General features: G+C 41.9%; 1 protein-coding gene across 1 annotated transcript in view; it reads left to right on the forward strand.

Moving 5' to 3' along the window:
* The first annotated feature begins 835 nt into the window (after positions 1–835).
* PPA2 (inorganic pyrophosphatase 2) overlaps positions 836–23,977 on the forward strand; it is a 41,247-nt gene continuing 18,105 nt past the window's right edge. The window contains exons 1-7 of the mRNA XM_075751511.1: positions 836–1,192; positions 2,989–3,053; positions 4,736–4,780; positions 15,789–15,842; positions 18,377–18,496; positions 20,874–20,960; positions 22,247–22,373. Coding sequence (XP_075607626.1) covers positions 1,051–1,192; positions 2,989–3,053; positions 4,736–4,780; positions 15,789–15,842; positions 18,377–18,496; positions 20,874–20,960; positions 22,247–22,373 — 640 coding nt within the window. The 5' untranslated portion in view covers positions 836–1,050. The remainder of the gene's footprint in view (positions 1,193–2,988; positions 3,054–4,735; positions 4,781–15,788; positions 15,843–18,376; positions 18,497–20,873; positions 20,961–22,246; positions 22,374–23,977) is intronic.

Consider the following 23,977-nt stretch of genomic DNA (forward strand, 5'->3'; position numbering starts at 1 on the left):
ACAGCAACAAAAGCTGTTCTGCCTCAGTTTCTCCATCAATAAAATGTAAATAGTGCTATTTGCCTCTTTTCAGGAATTTTTGAAAGATCCATGAAAAAAAAGCACTACTCCAAGAACTACCACCTGTATTGATGGATGAAATCATTTTACATCCTCCTCAAGGATCAATGAAAAGAGAATTCAAAGGAATCAGATCATATGTAGGGGTAATAAACTTTAAAACCAGCACAACCTGAATACAGATGAGAATCTAATTTGAGTATCAGTAGGGTTCAATATAAAAATGCATCTAGCTTTGGGAACCCATGCAAAGAGCCCACCTATAAGCGGTGTAGACACAGACTGGCTTGGGTGACATAAAACTGCATGTGCCAAGAAATGAACATTTCCATCCCTAGGGAGCAGCAGGTCCTCACACTGACATGGGCCTAAGGTAAGGATGAAAACTCCGCTGCCATCACCCCTAATTTGATGTCTCCACGTTTGGCAGTGCTGGTGGCCTGAAAGCCCCTCAGTGTGAGTACAGCTGGGGTACCGCCTATCTAGGCACACCTGGTTCCTGCTGGGGGACACCTGACACCTCAAGTGGGTTTTTTTGGAATATTTTCACCTCGGCAGAGCCATTCCTTGAGGCTAGGCCTGTGTGGGCACCCTGCGGCTTCCTTCTTCCCCTGAGGTGCCAACCCTGGCCTGAGCAGCCACCTCCCGGGGCCCGCAGGGAAAACGGAGCAGTGTCCGGGCCCAGCAGTAGCCATCCCCTCAGGAAAAACCTTCTTCCCGCACAGGGCCCGCGCCAAGCGACGCCGCCATTTTTGGGCCTCTGGGGGCTAACGGTCGTGCCCTCCCTCAGGCGGCAGCGCGGCCGGCTCTCCCTCTTGGCCGGTGAGGCAGGAAGGGATAGGGACCAGCCCTCGGCTACCGGCAGCATCCTTCACCGCCGTGCAAGGTTTCCCGGCGGGGGCAGGCGGGGCAGGGGGCCGGCGCGGCGCGGAGTTGAGCGGCGCAGGCCCGGCTGCTGCAGGAAGGGGAGGGAAGGCGGCCGCCGCCATCATGCGCGCGCCGCCGGGGCTGGTGCGGCTGCTGGCGGCGCAGGGGTGGGGGTGGCCGCCTCGCCGCTGCCTCGGCGCCATGGCCCGCTACGGCACGGAACAGCGGGGGCGGCCCAACTCTCCCGATTACCGCCTCTACTTTAGTAAGTAGCAGTCTCCGGGCTCGGTAAACCTCTACTACCCCGCCTTGGGAGGGTGGACGGTGAGGAGAGGTGGCGGTGGCTCCCCGCTCCCGCTGAGGCCTCTCGGGCTGGCTGAGATTTTGCCCCTGAGTCTCCCCCCTGCTCCCCACTCCAAGGGGGGGGGGGCAGTTTTCTGTGGAGAGCGAGGGGATTTCCTGGCAGATCCGCTTTTGGAGGGGATGCTGGGCCTGCTCAGTCCTGGGGGCTGGTGTGCGCGGCACAGCCATGCCCTTCCCCAGCCCTGCAAAAGCCCCTGGAGGGTGAAGACATGCTGTGGGGCAGTGTTGTGGCAGCCGGGGTGCGAAGGCCACGGGGTGCTCTGGGACCCCAAGCACAGCCTTGGCCGTGGGAGCCTCACCTCACCTCTGCCGTTTGACAGCCCAGTGGGAGCATAGCCTGTCCCCTGTGACCAGCCTAGCCCTCCCTCCAGAAACGTCACGGTGAGGGGAGGATGGCATCCAAAACGTGGGGCTGCAGCGCCGAGGGGCCGGCAGCACGGAGTGGCACTAGGAGGGCATGGGCAGCACTCCAGGAGGCTTCTCAAAACCCGGTGAGGGCTGGGGGTGTGCAGTCTCAGTATTACGCATTTTAGTAACAACGTTGTCTGTTTGTATGCCGTTTCTCTGGCAGTGGTTTTGTACATTTTTGGTCCATTGACTTACAAGCGGTTAATTCTGACGTCTGCTGGTGTGAGAGAAGCGGAGGCGTCATGTACCCTGTCAGCAGTACCCTGCCAGGGCTCCCTTGTGCTCAGTTCCCCAGGGGGCTGCCAGCTCAGGAGCTCATCTAGAGAAAGTCACTTTAGTTGGTGGGAATAAGCAGCCTACCAGTAAACTTTGTTTCATTTGGGAGGAGCATCTGGGAAGCTTCCAGGAGTTGCAAAAACAACTGCCATGTACTCCTCTTTGCTGAAGTAGTCAAAGTACAGTCCAAAGCAAACTGGAAGTCCTTTGTCTGCTTTTCCCTTTACTGTGAATAGGGGCGCTAGCAGAGGAGAAACTCCTTGAGATTCGTGTTAGCACCTTATATTGTTGTTGATGTTTCTGTTTTGATGCAGTACTTGGGCTTTTAGTATGTTGAAAAGTTTCTGAGTAGTTTGAAAAGCTGAAGCACCCACTCCAGTGAATTTTGTCCCTTTCTACAGTAGGAGCAAGGCTGAGGTGCAGATTGGGCCTCCATCAAGTTACTGTCAATTTCTGATGTTTTTGAGGTGTGGTGTTTCATTTCTAGGGCCTGAGTAATTATCCAGTCCCTCACGTACTCTCTTGGTCAGACTTTGGCCTGCTATTGGGGGATTTTCTTTTTGTGGTCATGAAACTCAGTTTACTAGAAATAAAGTGAAGTCACAAGGGCAGCATTGCTAGAAACCCAGATGAATTCACTGATCACTCATGGAAATGAGGTTCCCTTGGTATTTTTTTCTCCATTAATGGTTGTGTATTGCCAGGAAGGAGAAGGAAAGAGAATGAAAGGATCTTCTCATCTTTGCGTAGCTTGTATTGCCAGGTAGTCAGAAGAGAAGTGTGGTATTGAATACTAAAGCAATAATTTTGCGTCTAATGAGTCCTTGTCATACAATCAAATTCCTTGTCCTGCGTGTAGGTTCTTTTTTTAGTCCTTAGAATTAAACTTCAGAAAAAGTTTAATGCATAATTGTGGCATATCATACATTTCTGCAATGCATAATAATTAGCAATACCAACATCTTATGGCGTATCTTTAGATTTGTAATGCTACTTATTTCGTTTGTTTTTCAGAGAATGCAGATGGTAAATATATTTCCCCATTTCATGACATTCCACTGTTTGCTGGATCTAAAGAGGTATGTATTTATGCCTTGAAACACAATTAGTTTCAAAATGATAAGAGTTTTGTTGGTATTTAGATAAAAATGCATTTTTAAAAGTGTGTGGGGTTTTTTAAAGCAATTAATGGACAAATGTATAGCACCAGCAAGGACCGTTTTAACCCAGGTTGATTCCCTATGTAATACAGGCACGATAACCCTTGCCAGATTTTCTCTGCTGAGTTCAATAACTTGCAGTGAAACGCAATTACTGTGTAGGCAAGCCTAGGTGTCTCTTTAAGTCTCCAAGTGATTGAGGGTGGGGGGAACTCTCAGTGTATCTTGTTCTCCTCTATGTTTAAAGTTTGTGTTTACATGCTCTCCAATTAATTTTCTACTATTCCCTTTTTAAAGTGGTATTTTTCTACATCTGCAATTCAAAGCATACATTTCCTTGCAGTAGGAGGTGTACAGCACATATTTATGTAACTTAGGGTGTATTTCTTTAATTCCCAAAAGGAGCATTGTAATTAGAAGGCAACAATAATGCCCAAGAGAGAAGTAGTAATCGCACCTTTGGAGAATTACAAGGCGTGAGGTGCAGCTGAGCACTTTCACGTCTTGTTAGCCACACTCCCTGGAGTTTCATTATAGCAATAATGAAACGCCTGTTTTATGTGTCACTGGTGGGAACTGCCACTCTTTGGTTTAGACTTAGGTTTGCTTATTATGGTATGCTTGTTACACAAACAGGTTGGGAGTGTTTGGGCCATTTTCTTGATTTCTTGCTAGGTCTCTATGGATGATATGAATGGTGAGAAAGGTCAGCAGTTGTAACATGTTCAGATTGAGACTTCTGAACTAATGAACCAATCTAATTATTTAAAATGAGAGATTAAAAATATGCATCAAACATTTTGATCAGACCCTAAGTGTGCTAGTCAATGGGAGAGGTAAGTCTGTTTCAGAGAGTCATTACCAAGATGTTTTGTTCAGTGGGTGCTATTGCTGGAAAAGCAATGGGTATTTTCATCACATGTTCCCTGGGGGCCTTGGTGTCCCTGCGTAGAGTTTAAGGTTTGGAGGGGGCGGATTATAGTCTGTGAATTTTGTAGATTAAGTTATGGTATAACAATGTCTGATCAGTGTGGAGACGCTGTCATTTTGGTGCGTGAGCAAGGAAGAACATTCCACAGGACATAGGGACCTGACAGAGGAGAGAGAAGGGGAGTCATTGGGAAGGTCTCTGTTAATTTTGCCTTCTTTGCAAGAGGACAATGTAAGGAGTTGTATATTAGATTCCTTCCCTTCCCTGGTCTGAGCTTTATGGACTTTATTTTATGATGGGTAACTCCAGCCTTATTTTCCACGTTAGTTTTGTTTGTTTGGTTTGGTTTTTATCTTTTTCCACTGAACAGAAGGATGACACTGTTTTTAATCAGTTGAGGAAAGGCCTAAATCACTCATTGCGTTTTTTAGTAGCTAGGAGAAAGTAGATGTGTCTTTGTACGTTTTTACCTTCCTTGGTTAACACCTGGAAGGTTATAATTTCACAATGAAACAGGACTGAGTACTTTTAAAATTTGTAGTTTAGGCCTTTGTGCTCACAAGGGGATGTTTCAGTTGCATTGAAAACTGCTGTTGTCTGTATTTATGTGAATACAGTATTACTCTCTAATGTTCTTTACAGACTTCTGTACTTCACTCTTTCCCTGTAGGATAAAGAGATTCCTGCAAAGAGGTCAAAGACTACTGGAAGTGAGGTACTACTAAGCTTTTCTTTTTCTTTTTTTTTTATTTTTTAACTATTCCCTCTGTTTCCTTTCCAACATCACTTTACTATTCTGCAAAGTGAACTTGCTCTCACTGAATATAGTTGACATATCTTCAAATGCAACTCTTTTTAGGAGGAGAAAGCTTAAAGGGATTTAATATTTTCCTCTTTGAATTGGCCAGAAATGTCAGCGTTCTTTTATTCATCAAGATGTTCTCAAAGGCAAACACTTTTATACCACTCTTTGAAAGGTTCGTTACGACTATTGCAGCGTAGATAGGTTATCTTTTTTGCTATTGCATTCAGAAACATTTGCAAAAAAACTCTGTTAATGAAATATTCATTATGCTCTAACTGTGAGTAATCTTTGCTATATATACAAAACTTCAGAAATCCTAAGAACATTAGGGCAGAAATCAGACTTAACATCTGCTTTTCAGAACTGAGGATGTGTTGTTTTCTGTGGTCATCTGGGAAGGCCAAGGAGAGAAAAATCACATCTGCTAATGGTTCAGCATTAACTAGCACTGAAGTTAAGCCGAACAGAAGCCCCAAAAATGTGGAAGTTCTGCTCAGGCTTTTTCTGTGGAAAAAAAATAAATTTGTTTGTGTAAGTGTCTTTTCAAAAATGTAGCATTTTTTGCAGTGTTTTCCCTGACATAGGAGTACCTAAAGATTAGTGGAAGAAAATGAAAGACAAAAGTGAAACAAACTATGCTTTCAGGCTGTGATGTGTCCGTCTGTGGGTATCCCAATCTTTATCTTCTCAATGTCTGTTTGGCCAGTCATATTGCAAAACTGTAACTACCCATCCGATGTGAAAGAACTGTCCTAACTGTCCAGGTTCTCATAGTTTTGCAACTAGTATGTGGTAGACTGGTTTTTCTGCTGTACACCAGCCCCCACACAGTCCTCTACTATGTATTTCCTCTCCCTTTGCCCTTGATTCATTGAAGCTACAACGCCTAGGCAACGCTTTTTAGATTTTTTGTTGCCCGATGCCCATTTAAGTACTATTTAGTAGATGTAGAATCATGCCTGAAAGACGAATTGTTGAGGAGAAAGAGTTTGTGCCAGTGGCCTTTCTCAAAAATCATTGTCTTGCAACATGAATTCTTAACAACTGCTCTTCCTGGAAGTCAAGCATTATGTTTCTTACCTGCTTATGAATCCAATGACAATACCTGCCAGTTGAGAAGATGCAAAGCCTGTTTTATGCGGTGTCTAAAGCTGTTCAAAACTGCATTTTTCTGTGTAGAGGGAAGTGTGATAGCTTGTTGAAAACCATGTTTCTAGTACCCTTTTTCTGATCTCTGGATCAGCCCATGGAGCGGTGGGGGGGAGATGCCGGCGAGGCTGAGCAGCTCTTGCTTCCTGAACCAGTGTAGACTCCAGAGCTGCTTCACATAACTCCCGCTATGAGAGAGCTCTGGACTGAGGTTTAATAGAACTGTGGAAAATGAGCAATGGCAAATGTACATTCCAATCTTTGTGGGCTTCTGATGCGAGTAAGCAACAAATGTGCAGGCTATAGGCTTCCCAAACATGGTTGGTCTGTACTTAGATGGTGAAATGCGAGAATGCAAATAATTTAGAAAATCCTTTTTCATCATCATCTTTGGGAGTTGGGGAGAAGAGAGAAAATAGAGGGATCTTTGTGTGCGTTTAAATTATGCTGAAGTGCTTGCTGTTCATCAGATGGCAGTTCAGCTATGGAAAATGACAGTAATTCTGCATGAGTCTTTTCAGTCTGTCTGTTATACTTTAAATTGTTCTTGGCATTCCTGATGCCAGAAAAGGTCTCAAAATTGAGGAGTTGCAGCTTTCAACATTCATGGGATAGGGGAATGCACATTGTACAAGTCTGTTAGCTGTTTTGTAGTCTTGGCCTGTAGTTCTGAGGGGAATGCTGTGGTGTTTCTTTATGAACTGCTCTCAGTAGTGCAGCTGGTTTTTGCAACATTTTAGACCTTCCCAAATCTGAATTAAATTTAGTTTTGCAGTCATTGTTGACAACTGATCTTTTTGCTTTCACAAATGTTTTTTTGATGTTTGAAGACTACAGAGAAGTTATTTTGAGGGAGAAACTGTGCTGGAAGAAATCTTATTTGGCTTCAGTCTCAATTGTTATCAGCTTGCAATCTGAATGTTTGCTTTGTTTTAAGCATTGCAAGCACTTGGAATCCAGTCCTGCCCAAGTAAATCTCTGTGAAAGGTATCAAAAGTTTTGCATCTCTGGAAGAGTGGATGGGTCTGGAGAACAAGTCTTAGGAGGAATGGCTGAGGAAACTGGAATTGTTTAGTTTGGAGAAGAGGAGGCTGAGGGGAGACCTTATTGCTCTCTATGGCTACCTGAAAGGAGGTTGTAGTGAGGTCGGTGTTGGTCTCTTCTCCCAAGTAACTAGCAATAGGATGAGAGGAAATGGCCTCAAGTTGTGTCAGTGGAGGTTTAGATTGGATATTAGGAAAAATTTCTTCACCGAAAGTGGTCAAGCATTGGAACAGGCTCCCCAGAGAGATGGTGTAGTCACCATCCTTGGAGGTGTTCAAAAAACATGTAGATGTAGCACTTCAGTCAGGACATGGTTTAGTAGGCATGGTGGTGTTGGGTTGATGATGGACTTGATGATCCTACAGGTCTTTTCCAACCTTAATGATTCTATGATTTTATTCTATGTTCCCACTGTGGTTACAGTCAAAACTGTCAGAGGCTGATTGTTGAATATGGTCTTCCATGTCTAGCAGGAAGGTTTGAAGAGGTCATTGTTTTCTTTTCAAGACAAATGTGACATGTTGCTTCCCTGCTGTAGTGAAAGGGTTTCTAATCTGCCTGTCATTGTATGTTTTTGGTATTCACATGTCATCTCATTCAGAGGACCCAGATGTTCTTGAATACAAAGGTTTATTTAAAATATTGGCCTTGGTAAGGAGTCTGTCCAAGTGTGTAGAGATTATAGTCCTCTAACTTGCAGACACCCACAAGAGCATTTGGAAAAAAAAAGTACAAAGAAAGCTTTTGTTTTGTTGTGTTCTGTCTGTTGCGCAGTGCTGGAATGCCCTTGTGGACTTTGATTGAATTCCTTCTGTTGGGCAAAAACTTCTGATAAATTAACTAATCAGGTGAGATATAAGGGGTCATCAGAGTGGTCATGCAGTCTGAATAGGTGATAGAAGGCCTCATGCTTGGAACAGTGTTCAAAACTGGTGTCAGAGTTGTCTTATGATAAAGTCAGTATGTTTCATAAGACAGGAAGAGCTGAAATCGTTTCCTGTGCAGTACAGGCGCAAACTTTGTACTGTCTTTGTATTCCATTTTAACTACAGCCTCTGAAACCTTTGGTCACGTTACACATTTTTTTGGGTATACGTAACCTAGGCTGAGGTGTATGTAGTGTGTTCATGGATTTGTGTGTTCCAAATTTTAGATTATTAGTGAAGCTCGCATCCTGATGCTTGAACTTGCCCAGCCTTTTTCTATGGGTGTGTCTGATAGCTGTAAGCCTTGTTTTGAGTTCTTGTAGATCAATAAATACTGACAATAGAAGTGATCTTCACTCACTGGTCCAATTAAAATCTACTGGAGTAGAGTTAGTTTACTAAGAAAGTTGCATCAGTGACTTGATCAAATAAATGATTCCTTAAACTTAAGAAAGTCAGTGTTTCATGTTAATTCATGTGATGGTTGTACACAGAGTAGTTTTGCAGGTGAATATGTCTAGTAACTAGTTTATCAGAGAATATGTCTGACACCACTTTTGGGATACCAGTGAGAAAAACTTGCACAGTGTTTGCGAGTCCCTTTTCACTATAACCTGAGGGAAGTACACTATGAAGAGGCTGCAGGCACTTTGCATTTATGCTGGGCGCTGCATTCCTTTTTTGCTATATGGCATGTTAATTTATATTGGAAAAGTTCCATTGACTTCTCATTTAGATACAGTATATTTGGTCTCCAGATGTTGCTGGCATTTGATTTGTTGTTTTCATTTGCAAATACCTTGTAGCAAGTCTTATACTGCGAATGCTTATAACATGGGTACCCATTTTATAAGCAAGCCCCTCCATTTATTTCTGGTTGTATTTCATGACAGTCCTTATTTTCCTTCCCCCCCCCCTTTTTTTTTTCTTTTTTCCTTTTTCTTTTTTCTTTTTTCCTTTTAAACATCATCCTTTGGACTGCAGCTCATCTTTTTCATTCTCATTAGTCCTCAGGTGCATGCTGCCATGTTCAGTTGATGGCTGATGAGAATCCCTGCAAGACTGCAAATGCGCAGACAGAGAAGAAATGGAAATGGAAATGATAGCTCCTTTTTCGTATCTCTGTCTTGTGAGCTCAGAGCTCCTCAGTGAGGAAGGGTCAGTGGTCCCCAAATGCTGCCTCTGATGCTTTCAGATGGGTTTGGGGTTTTTTTGAGCACTGTACTACAGAAATGACTAAAGTAATTGTAAGCTTTAGCATATCTTTCTCTCTGTCATGCAAGGGTGATGATGAATGGCAATCAGACCTTAAAAACTGGTGATGTTTGTCATTTTATGAAATTATACTGAGTTTCTGTTCCTCTCTTTATGTCTCATGTTTTACCACTTTCCTCGTTCTGCATAGGTTGCTCCACTTCTGCTTCAAATTAGCTGATCCTTCAGGGTTGAGCATTAAGTGTTTCAACCTTTGGGCAAAATCATACCTATTCAAAACCCTCCACTCAAATGCACCAGCTAAGGAACTTGGGAAGCGGGGGAAAGGAAATAGTTGAACAAGAAAGGGAAAGTTAGGTAAGGAAAAATTGTTTCTGAGAAGAGTATGGGAGTCCAGAAAGGCAGGTTGTAAAAATAGTGTCAGAAATGTGCTTAACTTGGGTTTTTTTTTTTTTTTCTTCCTGTGATGTTCAGGTTTGTAATAACAAACTCTGATCAAAATGAGTTATTTTCTATATGAATCTGTACAGCCAGAGCTAGAGGTTATTTTTGGTCATTGGTCTCAGTGGAGAGAATGCTGACTCACAGTTTACCCAGGTACAACAGTCTGTATTTTCCTTGCTTTTCTCAACACTTGCTGTATGAATATGTTGAAGTATATTTGTGTATCTTTTTATCTTTCTGTGGTTTTCTTATTTCACTAAACCAAAAACTGTTATCTGTGTGAGAGAGACATTTTTGCTTGTCTCAGCAAAAACGATATCATGACACATTAAAAATGGTGTTCTACTGACATGGAGTGCAGTAAGTTGCCAAGCAGTGTTAAAGAAAACACCCTGATAAAGCAAACACTTTACATTCTACGTGAGTTCCCATGTAATGTACTTAGCATGTAGTTCTTAGGAAATAAAGGCTATCATTTAGACATACTATTTGTTCCTTCTGATGTCATTTTCTGCTGATTTTCGTAATCAGTTTTAGGAATTAGGAAATGCACTTTTGACTTTTCTGTGTTTAGCAAATGGATTTTTTTTTTTTTTTGCCATCACCTCTCCAAGGTATAATGGAGCATAAGTACAAATGTCTATCTTATGTTCACATTAACCCAAAGTCAAAGAAGCTATGTAATATCCTGGGTTGAAAGTGTCTCTGGGCTCTGTCAGGTCACTTCTCGTAGTAGATGGGTTCTGTCCCTTTTTCTGAATCTAGGAAACTGTTTCTACCTCTCTTCTTGCATGCTGGAGGAGACTCTCTTTCTGAAGAAACTGTCAGCCAGCAGAGTTGGCGTGAGGCTGGTCTGTACAAACTACTCCATCTGGCCTGTTGTACTATCTGCTGTCGTGGAGTCCCTTCTACTTTAGGTGCTTGCAGAGTTGGATTAAATCTGGACTGCAGCAAGCAGCGATCTCATAGACCAGTTGGCTGCTGTCCTACTAAGGCAGTTAAATTGTAAACTTTCCAAAGCAATAGTTCTTATTTCATGAGAGATCTTTTTTCTTTTTCTGTCACTGCAAAGTGTATCAAATAGGCTGTTGAAATAGTGTCACCATTGCTTGAGGAGGTAGAAGTGCTCATTTGGGGGTTTGCTGAGGTGGAATTTTTTGGTTTACTGATTGAAAATAAAGATAAAAATATCAATTACCAGATGCATTCACCATCCAAAACGAACCACTGAATGGCATATGCAGATGGTAATCTATGAATACAGGTGGTGTCTGACACTTGCATTTCTGTTTGCAGCTGAGGCAAGGATGATTTTGCAGCAAGGGTTGGGGAGGAACATTCAAGTGGTCAGAAGGAATAGGTGGGAAAATAAGTGACAGAAAAATTCCTGGGTGATATTTAGGCAAGGAGGGAAACAAGATAGGAAAGAGGAGGAAAAAACCCAGAGGAGTATACTTCTTACCTCTTTCTATCTGTCAAACTATCTAGTATGTGCTCTCCTTTCCACACCAGTGAATCCTGTCTCATCACTGTGAAAATGTGATTGCCCTATAAATAAAACTTTTTATTTTTAAATGTAAGCACTGCATGAAGTTATTAATCTCTTGTAAGTGCTTATGGCAGCTTAGCATTAGAGAGAGTACTTTTGAGGATTTTTTTTGCATACAAATTAATCTGTCAGGCTGTCACATTTAAGACTTGTGACAGTTCACATTTGACTGATACCACAAATTATGAAGGCCTGGTCTTAGAGCTGAGTTAAATCCAAGTGATTTTTTTGTTTGTTTGTTTTTGGGAGCAGCATTGTATTCATTTCAGTCCAGTTGTTGTCCAGCCCTGAGAGTTGTTTTGTTTAAGACCTGGAGTAACTCAAATTAAATTAAAGCTTAAAACCAAGATTTACAGGCTGCTGAAGCCGTAGTGTTAGACATGGTCAGGAAAACATACAGTGGCACCTGAACAACAAAAATAAAGGATTGTGGTGGAGGGGAAGACATTGTGTATAATTCCAGGAGTAGTTTGTAAGTTTTCTGCCCGTAGCTACCAGTCAGAACAATTCTTTGACCTCCTTGGCAGTTCCCTAAGAGTTACTTGTCAGTGCTGGCTTTCATGCTGTGCATGTCTTTTTTTTTTTCTAAGCATTTCCTAGATGGATGTGCAGACTTGATGTGGCTCCCTTCCAACCCTTCCCTTACCTGCTGCTGCATGTATGTTGCTTTCTTCTGTCTGCTTCCTTAGTGTTGACATCTTTGAGCTCTCTTTCTGATTACTTCTCTGTTTCAACCATTCTTATGTACATAAGGTTTACTTAATTAAACTGATCTGAAGCACCTGTCTCCCTTTTTGTTGTTGTTGGTTTTGTTTTATTTGGTTATGACCTGATTAGAAAAAGTGATTCCACGTGACATGCCACTGATGGCAGTATGGGCACAGTACTTATGGATGGCAAATTTAATTTAAATTTACTGGGAATTTGCTGTCAGGATTGTGTATAGCTTGTGACCTCATGGCTGAATGACAGTTGGGATTTTCCTTTGCTTTCTTGCTTTCCACATTCCAGGTTTGTTTGGTATGAGAAGATGATAGAACCATTGGAATTACTTTAATCAGATTGTGACATTGACCCTGGTAATGGTATTTGTTTGTTACAGCTGCAAGATACAATGAGCAAAAATAGAAATTTGTAAGAGTTTGCTGGAGGCTTAATTGCAGTGTAGTTAAAGAGTCAATGCAAGTCTTTGGTTCGTTTAACTTTATATTTTTTTCCTACAAATTTCTGCAAAACATATTTTGTCCTTCCTGAACTGTTATGATTTTTCATAACGATGCACGTTTTCTTTGGCTATGAAGAGATGTCCTAGGCAATGTGATATTTTGTGCTTATTTTAGTAATCTAGGAGAAAATAGGTTGTAGACATTGCTGGGTGGTTTGGTCTAGTTACCCATTTCAATTAATACTCTACTCCTTAGTAGTGCTTAACTCTGACAGCTTCAGAAGAATAAACATTATGGCACTTTTCTCTTTGGAGAAATATGGCACTTTTTTCTCTTTGGAAAATATCACGTCAAACCTCCTCAGTAAGAACAGCGTAGATTCATGCTTTTAGAAGAAAAATAAGTAAAGTTTACATGTTTTAGGTATATTCCCTCCACAACCTCTTCCTAAAACAACTTTCACTTTGCTTCTATTAGGCTAACACAAACATGAGGTGTCTGTGTCCATGTCCTTCCTCTGCCATCACTTTGGGATTCATAGAATCATCGAATGGTTTGGGTTGGAAGGGACCTCAAAGATCATCTAGTTCCAACCCCCCTGCTGCGGGCAGGGACACCCTCCACTAGACCACGTTGCCCAAAGCCCCATCCAGCCTGGCCTTGAACACTTCCAGGGATGCAGCATCCACAATTTCTCAGGGCAACCTGTTCCAGTGCCTCACCACTCTTAACAGTAAAGAATTTCTTCCTAACATCTAATCTAAATCGACCCTCCTTCAGCTTAAACCCGTTACCCCTTGTCTTCTGTCACTACACTCCCTGATAAACAGTCCCTCACCATCTTTCCTGTAGGCCCCTTCAGGTACTGGGAAGCTGCAATTAGATCTCCCCAGAGCCTTGTTTTCTCCAGGCTGAACAATCCCAACTCTCTCAGCCTGTCCTCACAGGAGAGGTGCTCCAGCCCTCTGATCAGCTTCGTGGCCCTCCTCTGGACTCTCTCCAACAGCTCCATGTCTCTCCTGTGCTGGGGCCCCCAGAGCTGGGTGCAGTACTCCAGGTGGGGTCTCACAAGAGCGGAGTAGAGGGGCAGGATCACCTCCCTCGACCTGCTGGTCACACCTCTTTTGATGCAGCCCAGGACACGGCTGGCTTTCTGGGCTGCAAGCGCACACTGCTGGCTCATGTTGAGCTTCTCATCAATCAATACCCCCAAGTCCTTCTCCTCGGGGCTGCTCTCAATCCATTCCTTGCCCAGCCTATAGTCAGTCGTGCTTGGGATTGTGCTGACCCACGTGCAGGACCTTGCACTTGGCCTTGTTGAACTTCATGCGGTTCGCACAGGCCCACCTCTCCAGCCTGTCAAGGTCCCTCTGGATGGCATCCTTCCTTCCAGCGTGTTGACCACACCACACAGCTTGGTGTCATCAGCAAACTTGCTGAGGGTGCACTCGATCCCACTGTCCATGTCGTTGACAAAGATGTTGAACAGTGTCAGTCCCAGTACTGACCCCTGAGGAACACCACTCGTCACCATTCTCCACTTGGACATTGAGCTGTTGACCACAACTCTTTGAGTGCAACCATCCAGCCAATTCCTTATCCACTGAGTGGTCCCTCCATCGAATCCATGTCTCTCCAATTTAGAGACAAGGATGTTGTGCGGGACAGTGTCAAATGCCTTTCACAAGTCCAGGTAGATGATGTCAGTTGCCCTTCCCTTGTCCACCAGTGCCGTAACCCCATCATAGAAGGCCACCAAATTTATCAGGCACGATTTGCCCTTAGTGAAGCCATGTTGGCTGTCACCAATCACCTCCTTATCTTTCATGTGCTTGAGCATAGTCTCCAGGAGAGTCTGCTCTGTAATCTTGCCAGGCACGGAGGTGAGACTGTCTGGCCTGTAGTTCCCTGGGTCTTCCTTTTTTCCCTTCTCAAAAATGGGGATTATATTTCCCATTTGCCAGTCGGCGGGAACTTTGCCGGGCTGCCAGGTGTTCTCAAATATGATGGAGAGTGGCCTGGCCACTTCATCCACCAGTTCCCTGAAGACCCGCAGATGCAACTCATCAGGTCCCTTGGACTTGTGCGCCTTCAGGTTCCTTAGATATTCTCGAACCTGATCTTCTCCTACAATGGGCGGTTCTGCATTTTCCCAGTCCCTGCCTTCTGTGTCCCGGGCAGTGTGGCTCAAGCACTTGCCAGTGAAGACTGAGGCAAAGAAGTCGTTGAGTACCTCAGCCATCTCCATATCCTGGGTAACCAGGTCACCCGTTTCATTCCGGAGGGGACCCACATTTTCCCTCATCCTCCTTTTATCACCGACATACCTATAGAAGCTTTTCTTGTTGTCCTTGACATCCCTGGCCAGACTAATTTCTATGAGGGCTTTGGCTTTCCTAACCTGATCCCTGGCTGCTTGGAGAGTTTCTCTGTATTCTTCCCAGGCTACCTGCCCTTGCTTCCACCCTCTGTAGGCTTCCTTTTTTTTGTTTGACTTTGCTCAGGAGCTCCTTGTTCATCCACGGGGCCCTCTTGGTGTTTTTGCTTGACTTCCTCTTTGTTGGGATGCATCGCTCCTGAGCTTGGAGAAGGTGACCCTTGAATATTAGCCAGCTGTCTTGGGCCCCTCTTCCTTCCAGGGCTTTGTCCCGTGGTATTCTACCAAGCAGATCCCTGAAGAGGCCAAAGTCTGCTCTCTTGAAGCCCAGGGTGGTGAGCTTGCTGCGTGCCCTCCTCGCTGCCCTGAGGATCCTGAATTCCACCATTTCATGGTCACTGCAGCCAAGGCTGCCCTTGAGCTTGACGTCCCCTACCAGGCCCTCCTTATTGGTGAGAATAAGGTCCAGCATGGCACCTCTCCTCGTGGGCTCCTCTGTCACTTGGAGGAGAAAGTTGTCATCAACATATTGGACTGCTTGTGCTCACTTCAACCAGATTTGACTGAGAATCAGAAATGTCAGTGGTTGTTGCATTTGCAACAAGGCAAAAGAGGAGGAAATAAATCCTCAGGGGAAAAAAACAAAACATTGTTCTTTTCCAGTGCTTCCAGAGGGAAGCTAGCTGGCCTATAGAAACGTCCAGTCCTCTGACAGGTAGACCGAACCGCTGCCATGTGGCAAACCATTCCATGGACTTTCTGAACATTTTGTGAAGAGCAATATTGATATGGGAGTAAAAAACATCATGTGGGTTTCCACTGCCTGTAGTTGTTCGTATTCTCAAAGGGGTGCGGAAAGGATGAACCAAGGAGGTTTTGAATATCATTGTGCAGAACTAAATGAATTGTACGTAACATAAAAGCAGCTGGAACAGAGAGATGTCATGTATGTTGCTGCTGAATACAGAGGAGAGAATTTGTTTTATTGTAAAATACTAAATTGTCAAGTGGATTTTATTTTCAGTTCTGCCATTGTTTTTTGTTTTAGGTCCTGTTTAATATGGTTGTAGAAGTGCCTCGTTGGACAAATGCAAAAATGGAGGTAATTACGAAAAATACCTTGATGATATAGGTATTCATGAAAGTTATGACAATGCAGTGGCTTCCAGTAGTCAAAGTTTAATCAAAATGTGGATTGCTCTTTACACATAAAATCTGCTTTGTTAAAAAAAAAAAAAAAAAATGAAGTTGTGCATACAGACACTTTCCTTATGATTATAAAAAGTATTGAGGTTCTAATTTTGTTTCCCTTCTGCAGCTGAGCAATGCTGCTTGACAGCCCTTTGACCTGCAGAGTGTGGCATACCTGCAACAGAGTCGTAGAGTACTGGGTTGCAGGACGTTGTCCAGCATTTAGTCTTACTCTTGCTTGCTCACAGACCGTTATGCTCAGAGGATTTAGTTCCTCTCATTTCCATTCTATAGTGTGCTAGACTGGATCCTGACAAATGGAGTTGCAAATGAAAAAGATTTCCTTGTGACAAAAAAATACTTGGGGACCTCACTGATTGAAAGTATCTATTGCAGAGAAGTATTTTAAAAGTAGAGCTTAGTGGGTCATTCCTCTGCAGTTACAATATAGAAGCTGAGTAATGCTTCGTCTGTATTGTTTGTGAAACAACGGGGATCTTACCAGGATATGTCCTATTTTCCTGAACATTTGTATTAATTTTAGGGATGTTTCCCAGCTGTTAAGGAAGTTTGTGGTTGAGGTGTTAACTATTTTGATTATTAAAAATAACACCAAAGAACCTCCCCAGCCTGTTACTTCAGAATTTTGTTTTCTCCTTTCCCTGATGCTGGAAAATAATTTGAACTGTGTTTACCACCACAGATGTTGTTCTGCAAGCAGGGTTACCTTGGATATTTATCTTGTATTTTAAGATGATTTATTGTGGAAGCTGAGTTCTCTTTTGTAGAGTTTCCCTTTGACAATGCCGTTTGAAGGCTTTGTGTAAAGCTCAGGTTGCTCTCCCTCCCCTTCTCTTGGCACGTTATGTCAAGGGCAGAAAAGGTTGCTGTCCTCTATAGGTTCGGAAATCAGTGGGTTTAGACTTTTCTGGTTTGATAGAGACCAGATGTAGCTCTCTAATCTGTAGCTTTTAATATACTTGACGTTTCCGGCATTAATTGTTAAGGCAGTTGTCTTGCCTTGCCATTGTGTCCTGGCAGTCCTTCAGTCCAGACTCTGGTAAGGTGCTAATACCAGGTCTTCTCTGCACCTCCATGCTGAGATTTCCTCACATGGAATGGAGACTGCAGGAAATTAAACCTTGCCTTAGGATGAATGTTTCCCACTGTTACCTCCCCAGCACCAGATCTCCTGCTCATCAGTTGGTTGTGTTTCTGTTGTTCTTCCCTTGATTTTACTGAAGGTGCTTTTCATGAGACTTCTGTCTGCTCTTGTCAGTTACTCCTCTTTGTCCTGATTTACATCAAGAAAAAGCATTGCTGAGCTCCACTTCTGTCAGAGTTCCAAGGCATCATATTTGAAGTCTTCACTGTTAAGTTATGACCAGATGCAGGTAGAATCAAGTGTAAAACCAGAAATGTGTGAACCTTGATCTCAGCTCTTGGGGAGGATTTACTTGTGGAGTAAGTGCATGCTATTGACAGTTTGGTGTGGTTCAAGAAGGTGGAATTCCTTTGGGATGGCTTTGGTGGTGGTGCTTTAGGTAAATGACAAGGATGTTGTAAGATAATAATGGACTACGGGCTGTGTGCTTAAGCATGTAAGCTATGTACAACCTAAGGCAGTGTGTGCTCGTAGCCTGTAACAAATGTGATGCCATTCAGATGAGTGTTTGTAAGCAAGAGCCAAGCTAGCAGGGATTGGGTTGTGGGTGTGGAGTGTCAAAAGGATGGTTACAGTGGCTTAGCTGATGTGCAGTAGGTAACTTATATGGCAGTGGGTTTGTATTTGAGGTTTTGGTGAGGATGATGACAATAATAAACTGTTCAGCTTTAATTACTTCAGTCCTTCTGTGAGTGCTTCTTTGGGAATAAGTATGCCTTCTTCTAATGCTAGCTTTTAACTTGTTCCAAATCTGCGTGAAGTTGGCATTTGGTGACTACGCAGAACTTGTCTTTACTAAAAAGCGTTTGTATGCTGAGAAGTGATGGAGAGAAGGGATGTATGCAATGAGAGAGCAATGAACAGGGGGTGAGAAGATGATGAAACCTTTCCCCTCTTGCTGTGAAAGCCCCTGTTGTCTGAAGAATTTGTGCCACCATTTGTATGTCTGTTGAACTTGTACTATAAAGTGCAAGAGCTTCTAACTTAAGTTCTTTTCAGTATTTATGTTTGACCATGACAGTCTCCTTATAAATTTATGACTTTCTCTTCTACATTCATTTTTTTTCTTGCATACTTCACAACGTTATTTAAAACCTTAATAAGCTGCTTTTTGAACATGACCCTTGAGATTTAGAGTGAGGCCATCGTACTTTTAATACTTCTCAAACCACAAACACATGCTCCCAGATGGAGCTTTCTAACTGGTTGGGTGCAGAATGAATTGCTTTCCATTTTACCAGTCTCTCTTTCTCTCTCTCTCTTTTTCACAATCTGCTTAGATTGCCACTGAGGAGCCGTTGAATCCCATTAAACAAGATATAAAGAAAGGCAAGCTTCGATATGTGGCAAATATCTTTCCTCACAAGGGTTATATATGGAATTATGGTGCCCTCCCACAGGTAACATTTTTGTTATAATGGTGAAAGTTTTCTGTCTTCTGTGTAAATTGCCTTGTAAATCTTGGGTACTGCCTGAATGCAAATCAGTTGCAAGAGGGATGTTTCTCTTTGATACATTTGTAAATTATGATTTTTTTATGTTGAGCTTTATTGTGTCCATAAATTTTGATCAGAATTTGAGTGTGGGTGTAAATATGCGCTGTGTTTCAGGAAGAAGTTAAATCATCAAGAAATCTCGAATCTTTAATCTGTGTCTCTGTACGGTAGTGACAGAATTAAACTGTCATGGTCTGCCATTCAAGAATACTTTGTCAAGTAGCCTTTTTCTACTTAAATGACATTTTTTAAAAAACTAATTTAGGATTTTCATGTGTCGCAGCATAAATTTTAACTGGGATTTCTTAATCTCTTTAACAAAGAGGAACACAAGGGCTGTTCTTTTTTAGATTAAACCTCAACTGCCTTAGTTAACTTTCCCTGAACTGTGAGACTTTAGCGATCATGACACATTCAAGACTTTAAGCCTTGAAAAAGCCCAACTAATGGCTGAAATTTTGACCACAATGAAAGGTTTTAAACTTTTTTCATTTCTGTGAATAACACATTGGAGTTAAATTAATACTGAAGAACAGTACTAGTGATGGAGCTAGAAAGAAAGAGTAGTTTATTTTCTTTACACTTAGCTGTGTAAGCAATGAAAGTTTACTCTGGAAAATCTTACATATTTGATCCCTGAAGAGGAGATACCAGGCAGGTGCTGGAGTATAGCAATGAAGTTGTTATCCAGTCAGCAGTCTCAGTAGACAAAGTTTCCAAGTAGGTATAACTTGGAACCAGCAATTCCATTTAATGTTTTGAAATTCGTGTGTGCCTTAGTACAAAGCCAAAATTAAACATTTGACTCTTTTCCTGCACAAAGTGCATTATCTTGGACTGATGACACTTTCCCCAGGAGAAATATTCAGCTCCCCTTGTTACCTTGTGAGTCAGAGAGGGCTGGAGATAATTGTCATTTTTATTTCCTGTAATAACTTTGAAATACCAGTTGGATCATTATACTTCCAATTGTTGATGTCTAGATGATACTCCAGATTCCTACTAGCAGGTGTAACAAACAAAATCTGATTCAGTGTCTATTATCACAAGAGGACTTTTCATCAGGATCAGCAGTTACCAGAAGTTCAGCCCTAGTATATGGCTTAAAGATAGATATTTGTGGCTGCTGGTTTATGCTGTGGAAAAGAGAAGGAAAAAACTGACAATAAGACTATCGATAATTATTGCAGGAGTTGCTGTACTGTCCTGAGAACAATACCATTCCTAGCGAGCTTTCCTTCTAACCTACAGGTGGAGGGGTGCAGCTGGGCAGGAGAATAGTACCAGTGTAACGCAGGCTTTAACAAAAAGCACTTTGAAAAGACTATTGGAAAAATAAGTTTTGAGTTGAAATTCTCTCTTAACTCCACTTCAGCAGGTTTTTTTGTAATGTTTCTGTTACCTCAACACCTGAGCGTTTGCCTTCACAGTTCTGCTTTTTAGTGTCAGTCAAGTTCTCAAGAACAAGTTTGAGGTGGAGGTTTGATTGTGGACAGCAGGAGTTAACAATATAGCTCATTGGAAAAAAGTTTTCTAATGCCTTTTCAACAAAACTTCATAACACTCCAAATTCTTACCAGGAAAAGTTCTCAACTTTAAAATGAGTTACTCATTACTAGCCAGTAAGAGACAAAACAAGTACTGGTTTGATAATTAAGTAAGTATAACTAGGCTATGATTCCTTGCTTGTACAGAGCTCAGAGCAGGGATTTGAACTTCCCTCCTGGAGAACTTTCTTTGGTCTTAAGCTACTGGCAGTTCTTGGGAGTGTACACATCTCAAAATACTCAGAAAGGTTGCATACCTAAATCTGAAACGTTAAAAAGCTAATTGGGTGCTGACAAATCTATACCTAGGAGCTTGCTTAGCTCAAAGCCTGGATGTTTTTGAAAGCAACTTATGTTAGTGACATGGTATTTAAAAAGTATAAGAAGAATGTGATTGTAGGATGTTACAGCTTAATCCCACAACCACTAGTAACCAGAAAAATACATATTTAGGGTCCTCTGCCTTAATCACTGCAATTTGATTAAGTGTGTCTGTTGAGTCACAGATGTAGTTAATACTTTTGTTTCTATGTCCTCAGTAATCCTCATGTTACTTGTCCAAATGTCAGTCCATTGGGTGTTTGTTTGTTTGTTTTTTCTTTTCACATTGAGCAAGACTGTTCTCAGAAAGCTGATGTTTTTATTGATGTGTTTACTAATCTTAATAATTTAGTGGTTAGATGAATTTTAATAGCAGATCAGTTGATAACTGGTAATTCTTTTTCCTTTGACAGACCTGGGAAGATCCAAACCATACAGATAACATTACAGGATGCTGTGGGGATAATGATCCTATTGATGTTTGTGAAATAGGTTCAAAGGTTTGTCTTTATCAGGATTAATTTAATTTATCAAGGTTAATTTAATTTGGTAACAACTTTTGGAAGAGAAGGGCAGATGGAAAACAAGTAAAGATGGTAATAGTCTCAGGGGATGACAAAAGTATGAAGAGAGGGACTAGGTAAGGAAATAGTGGATTTTTAAAAAGGAGACAGATTTGGTAAAGTCTGTGTACTGGATAAAAGGGAAAATAAGAGACCACCACCCTGAACTTCAGTGGCTGGACAGTGAGTTTTGGGTGAAGGAGGATGGCATTAAGATTTCTGGGGAAGGAAAAGTTTTCTTTCTTTTTCTCCTGTTAGCAGTACTGGAGTTAGGAATAGGTATCAGAAAGATGAGGAAGTGTAGCAGCATCATGCCCATAAAATTACAAGATCAGACCCACAAAGGAGGTAGGTTTGAGTTTTCTGATGGGTGCAAACAGAAGTAGATCCCTCTTCTCTAGAGGAGAAGACAGGAACCTGCTGCAGTGTTGCAGCGTTATGAGAAACAGAGTGGGTGGATGGAAAAGAGGTACAGCAAACACCATTAGTAGGTATAGGGGAAAGGTTAGGCTCACTGAAAGAAAATTCTATGTATCTGGAGGCAGCAAGGAATGGAGGTCCTCCATGGTATCAAAGATGGGGTTATGAAACAAATGAGTTTGGAAGAGGGATCTCTTTGGATATTTTACATAAGGAGAAATTTATTTGGTGACCTCAGTGAAGATGGCTTTATTTGAGGAAAGGAACCTGAAGTTGAACTTCAAGGGATCCAGAAAGAGTTATGAAGGGAATATTATCTGGTAGGGAGAAGGTTTCCAAGAAAATGCAAAAAAGACTTGTGCTGGTATTTCTGGGGAAGGGGTGTGTGTTTATATGTGTATATTGGAGTCTAGAGAAAGGAACAGCAAGAGATAAAGACCAAGAGTTGAGAAAATAGAGATTCAAGAGGCAGGAAGGAGTTAAAAAATGAATATGAGATATTGTTGACTTGCAGTTTGGGGTGAAGATGAAGAAGGTGTGGGGCAAGTAGGGTAGAAGAGAAGGAGGCATTTTCTAGCTAACATTGTCTACTTAAATGCTGACTGGAGAGTTGAGGGTTGAAGAATAGCAATGGTGGGGGAAAGGCTAGTAATGTTAAGTAGATGCGTACTGGGTTTACAGATCTGTCTTGCAATTCTATTAGATGCTGGTCAAAAATGTAGTAAAACTATGTTGTCTGTAAGGTAAAAGAGAAATTCTGCATAGTGTTTTCCAAATCTCTGTGAGATTATGTTCTGTTTCAGATTCGTTCTTCTGGTGAGATTGTTCAAGTGAAGGTCTTGGGTGTTTTAGCTCTTGTTGATGAAGGAGAGACAGATTGGAAGATAATTGCTATCAGTGTGGATGACCCAGAAGCTCAGAAAATCCATGGCAAGTATTTTAATCTTTCTTAATGCAAGTTATGTCAGCGGCTCACACAGTAGAATGGTACCTGACTTTAGGCCACTCAGGACAAGAAGAGGCAGATAGCGGAAAGGCAAGACTTTTGTCTGGTGGTTTGTTTAAATCAGGTGCTTCCTTCAAGAAGGGCATACGTGCTTTCACAATAAGCTTTTGAAAAGGTTCACTTGGATTTTCAAGAGGATCTGTCATGCAGAAAGTCTCTGGGCTTCTGAAACACAACTGCCTTAGAAAGTGACCTCTTAAAATTACAGGCTTATCTCCTGTGTAATAGTGCGTATTTACCCACTCAGATTATGTAGCCCACTGTTATTTTCCTTGTTGAAAGTGTTTGTTCCTTTTATATTTGCAGGCATTGTGTTGCATTCTGAAAAGGGCTGTACATTTCCAATGTTTTGTCACTTGTAACTGAGTTATTTCCAGGGTTTATTGCCTAGTATGAACGATTAGGTTTCACCTTTCAGCTTGAAAATTTGCAAAGTAAACAGCTCATCCTAATACAAGCCTTGATGATGACTAGCTGTACAGGGGGAAATACCCTGTCCAGACTTGTCGTCTTTGTGACCGTGGTTCTGGTATCCAAATGGAATTCAAGTACTAAAATGTGTCTATGTGAATAGCACGTGAGGTATAATTCTGCTTGCAGATTCTTTGTTAAGATGATGATACACATCTGTTAAACCTGCAGGGAGCTGGGGTTTTGCAGCACAGGTAAAGTGCTATAAAATGGAGGTTCACTTCCTCCAATGCAATGTTACTGGGAAACACGAGAATTAAGTGAGGAGGTTTGCCTAAAAGTTAGGGATTGTTGTGAGATCAAAAACCATATATACCATCAGGCATGTACGATCAGAGCCTGCTCTTTGTTGGTAGGGAGCGCCAAGGCACAGAGTGGCCTTTCTGTAGGAATAGGGCTATCCAGTAGCTTTTTAAAGCATTATGTTTCTTGGCCATTGAGGCTTTTTCCTGGTTTCTGAATGTAAAGTAAGTATATCACTGGACTAGCCCTCCATTCTCAGTTTTCTTGCAGGTTGCTTTCACATGGAGAGTATTTGGCTTGTGGGGAAAGATGGAGAGAAATGAGGAAAAGGAAACTCCTGGGGTGATGCTGATTAAAATCCTTGGGCAGATGAATTTACTGCATAGTGCTTATGAGACTCTAACTACTTTGACAGTTACAGATTAAGAAGTTCAGCTTAAGGAAATAGTAATAGTTCACTGTTAATGTCAGTATCAATTTAAACCTCTATAATGTGCAGTGAAATGTGATATGTCAGTCATTAAAAGACAAGTAATTAGCACTTTATTTCTATAATACACAGTGCTGTTTAACTATTACCTTTTTTCCTTAACAATTTCTGAGAGAGTTTAATCAGAAAAGTGGGTGAGAGAATTTAAAAGGAGTCTACTAAGTAGGGGTAAAACTGGGACAGTTTATGCCACTGAGTTAAGTAACTCTATTTGAAAGCCCTCTGTTTTGCTTTGGTTTTTTCAGGTAATGACTGATTTGTGTCAGCTGTTACAGCTTTAGTTTGTTTGGGAGGGGAATAAAAGTTTTAGCCTTAAAAAAAAAA

This window comes from Balearica regulorum, chromosome 4 (genome assembly GCF_011004875.1).
Source record: "Balearica regulorum gibbericeps isolate bBalReg1 chromosome 4, bBalReg1.pri, whole genome shotgun sequence".
NCBI classification, from domain to species: Eukaryota; Metazoa; Chordata; class Aves; order Gruiformes; family Gruidae; genus Balearica; species Balearica regulorum.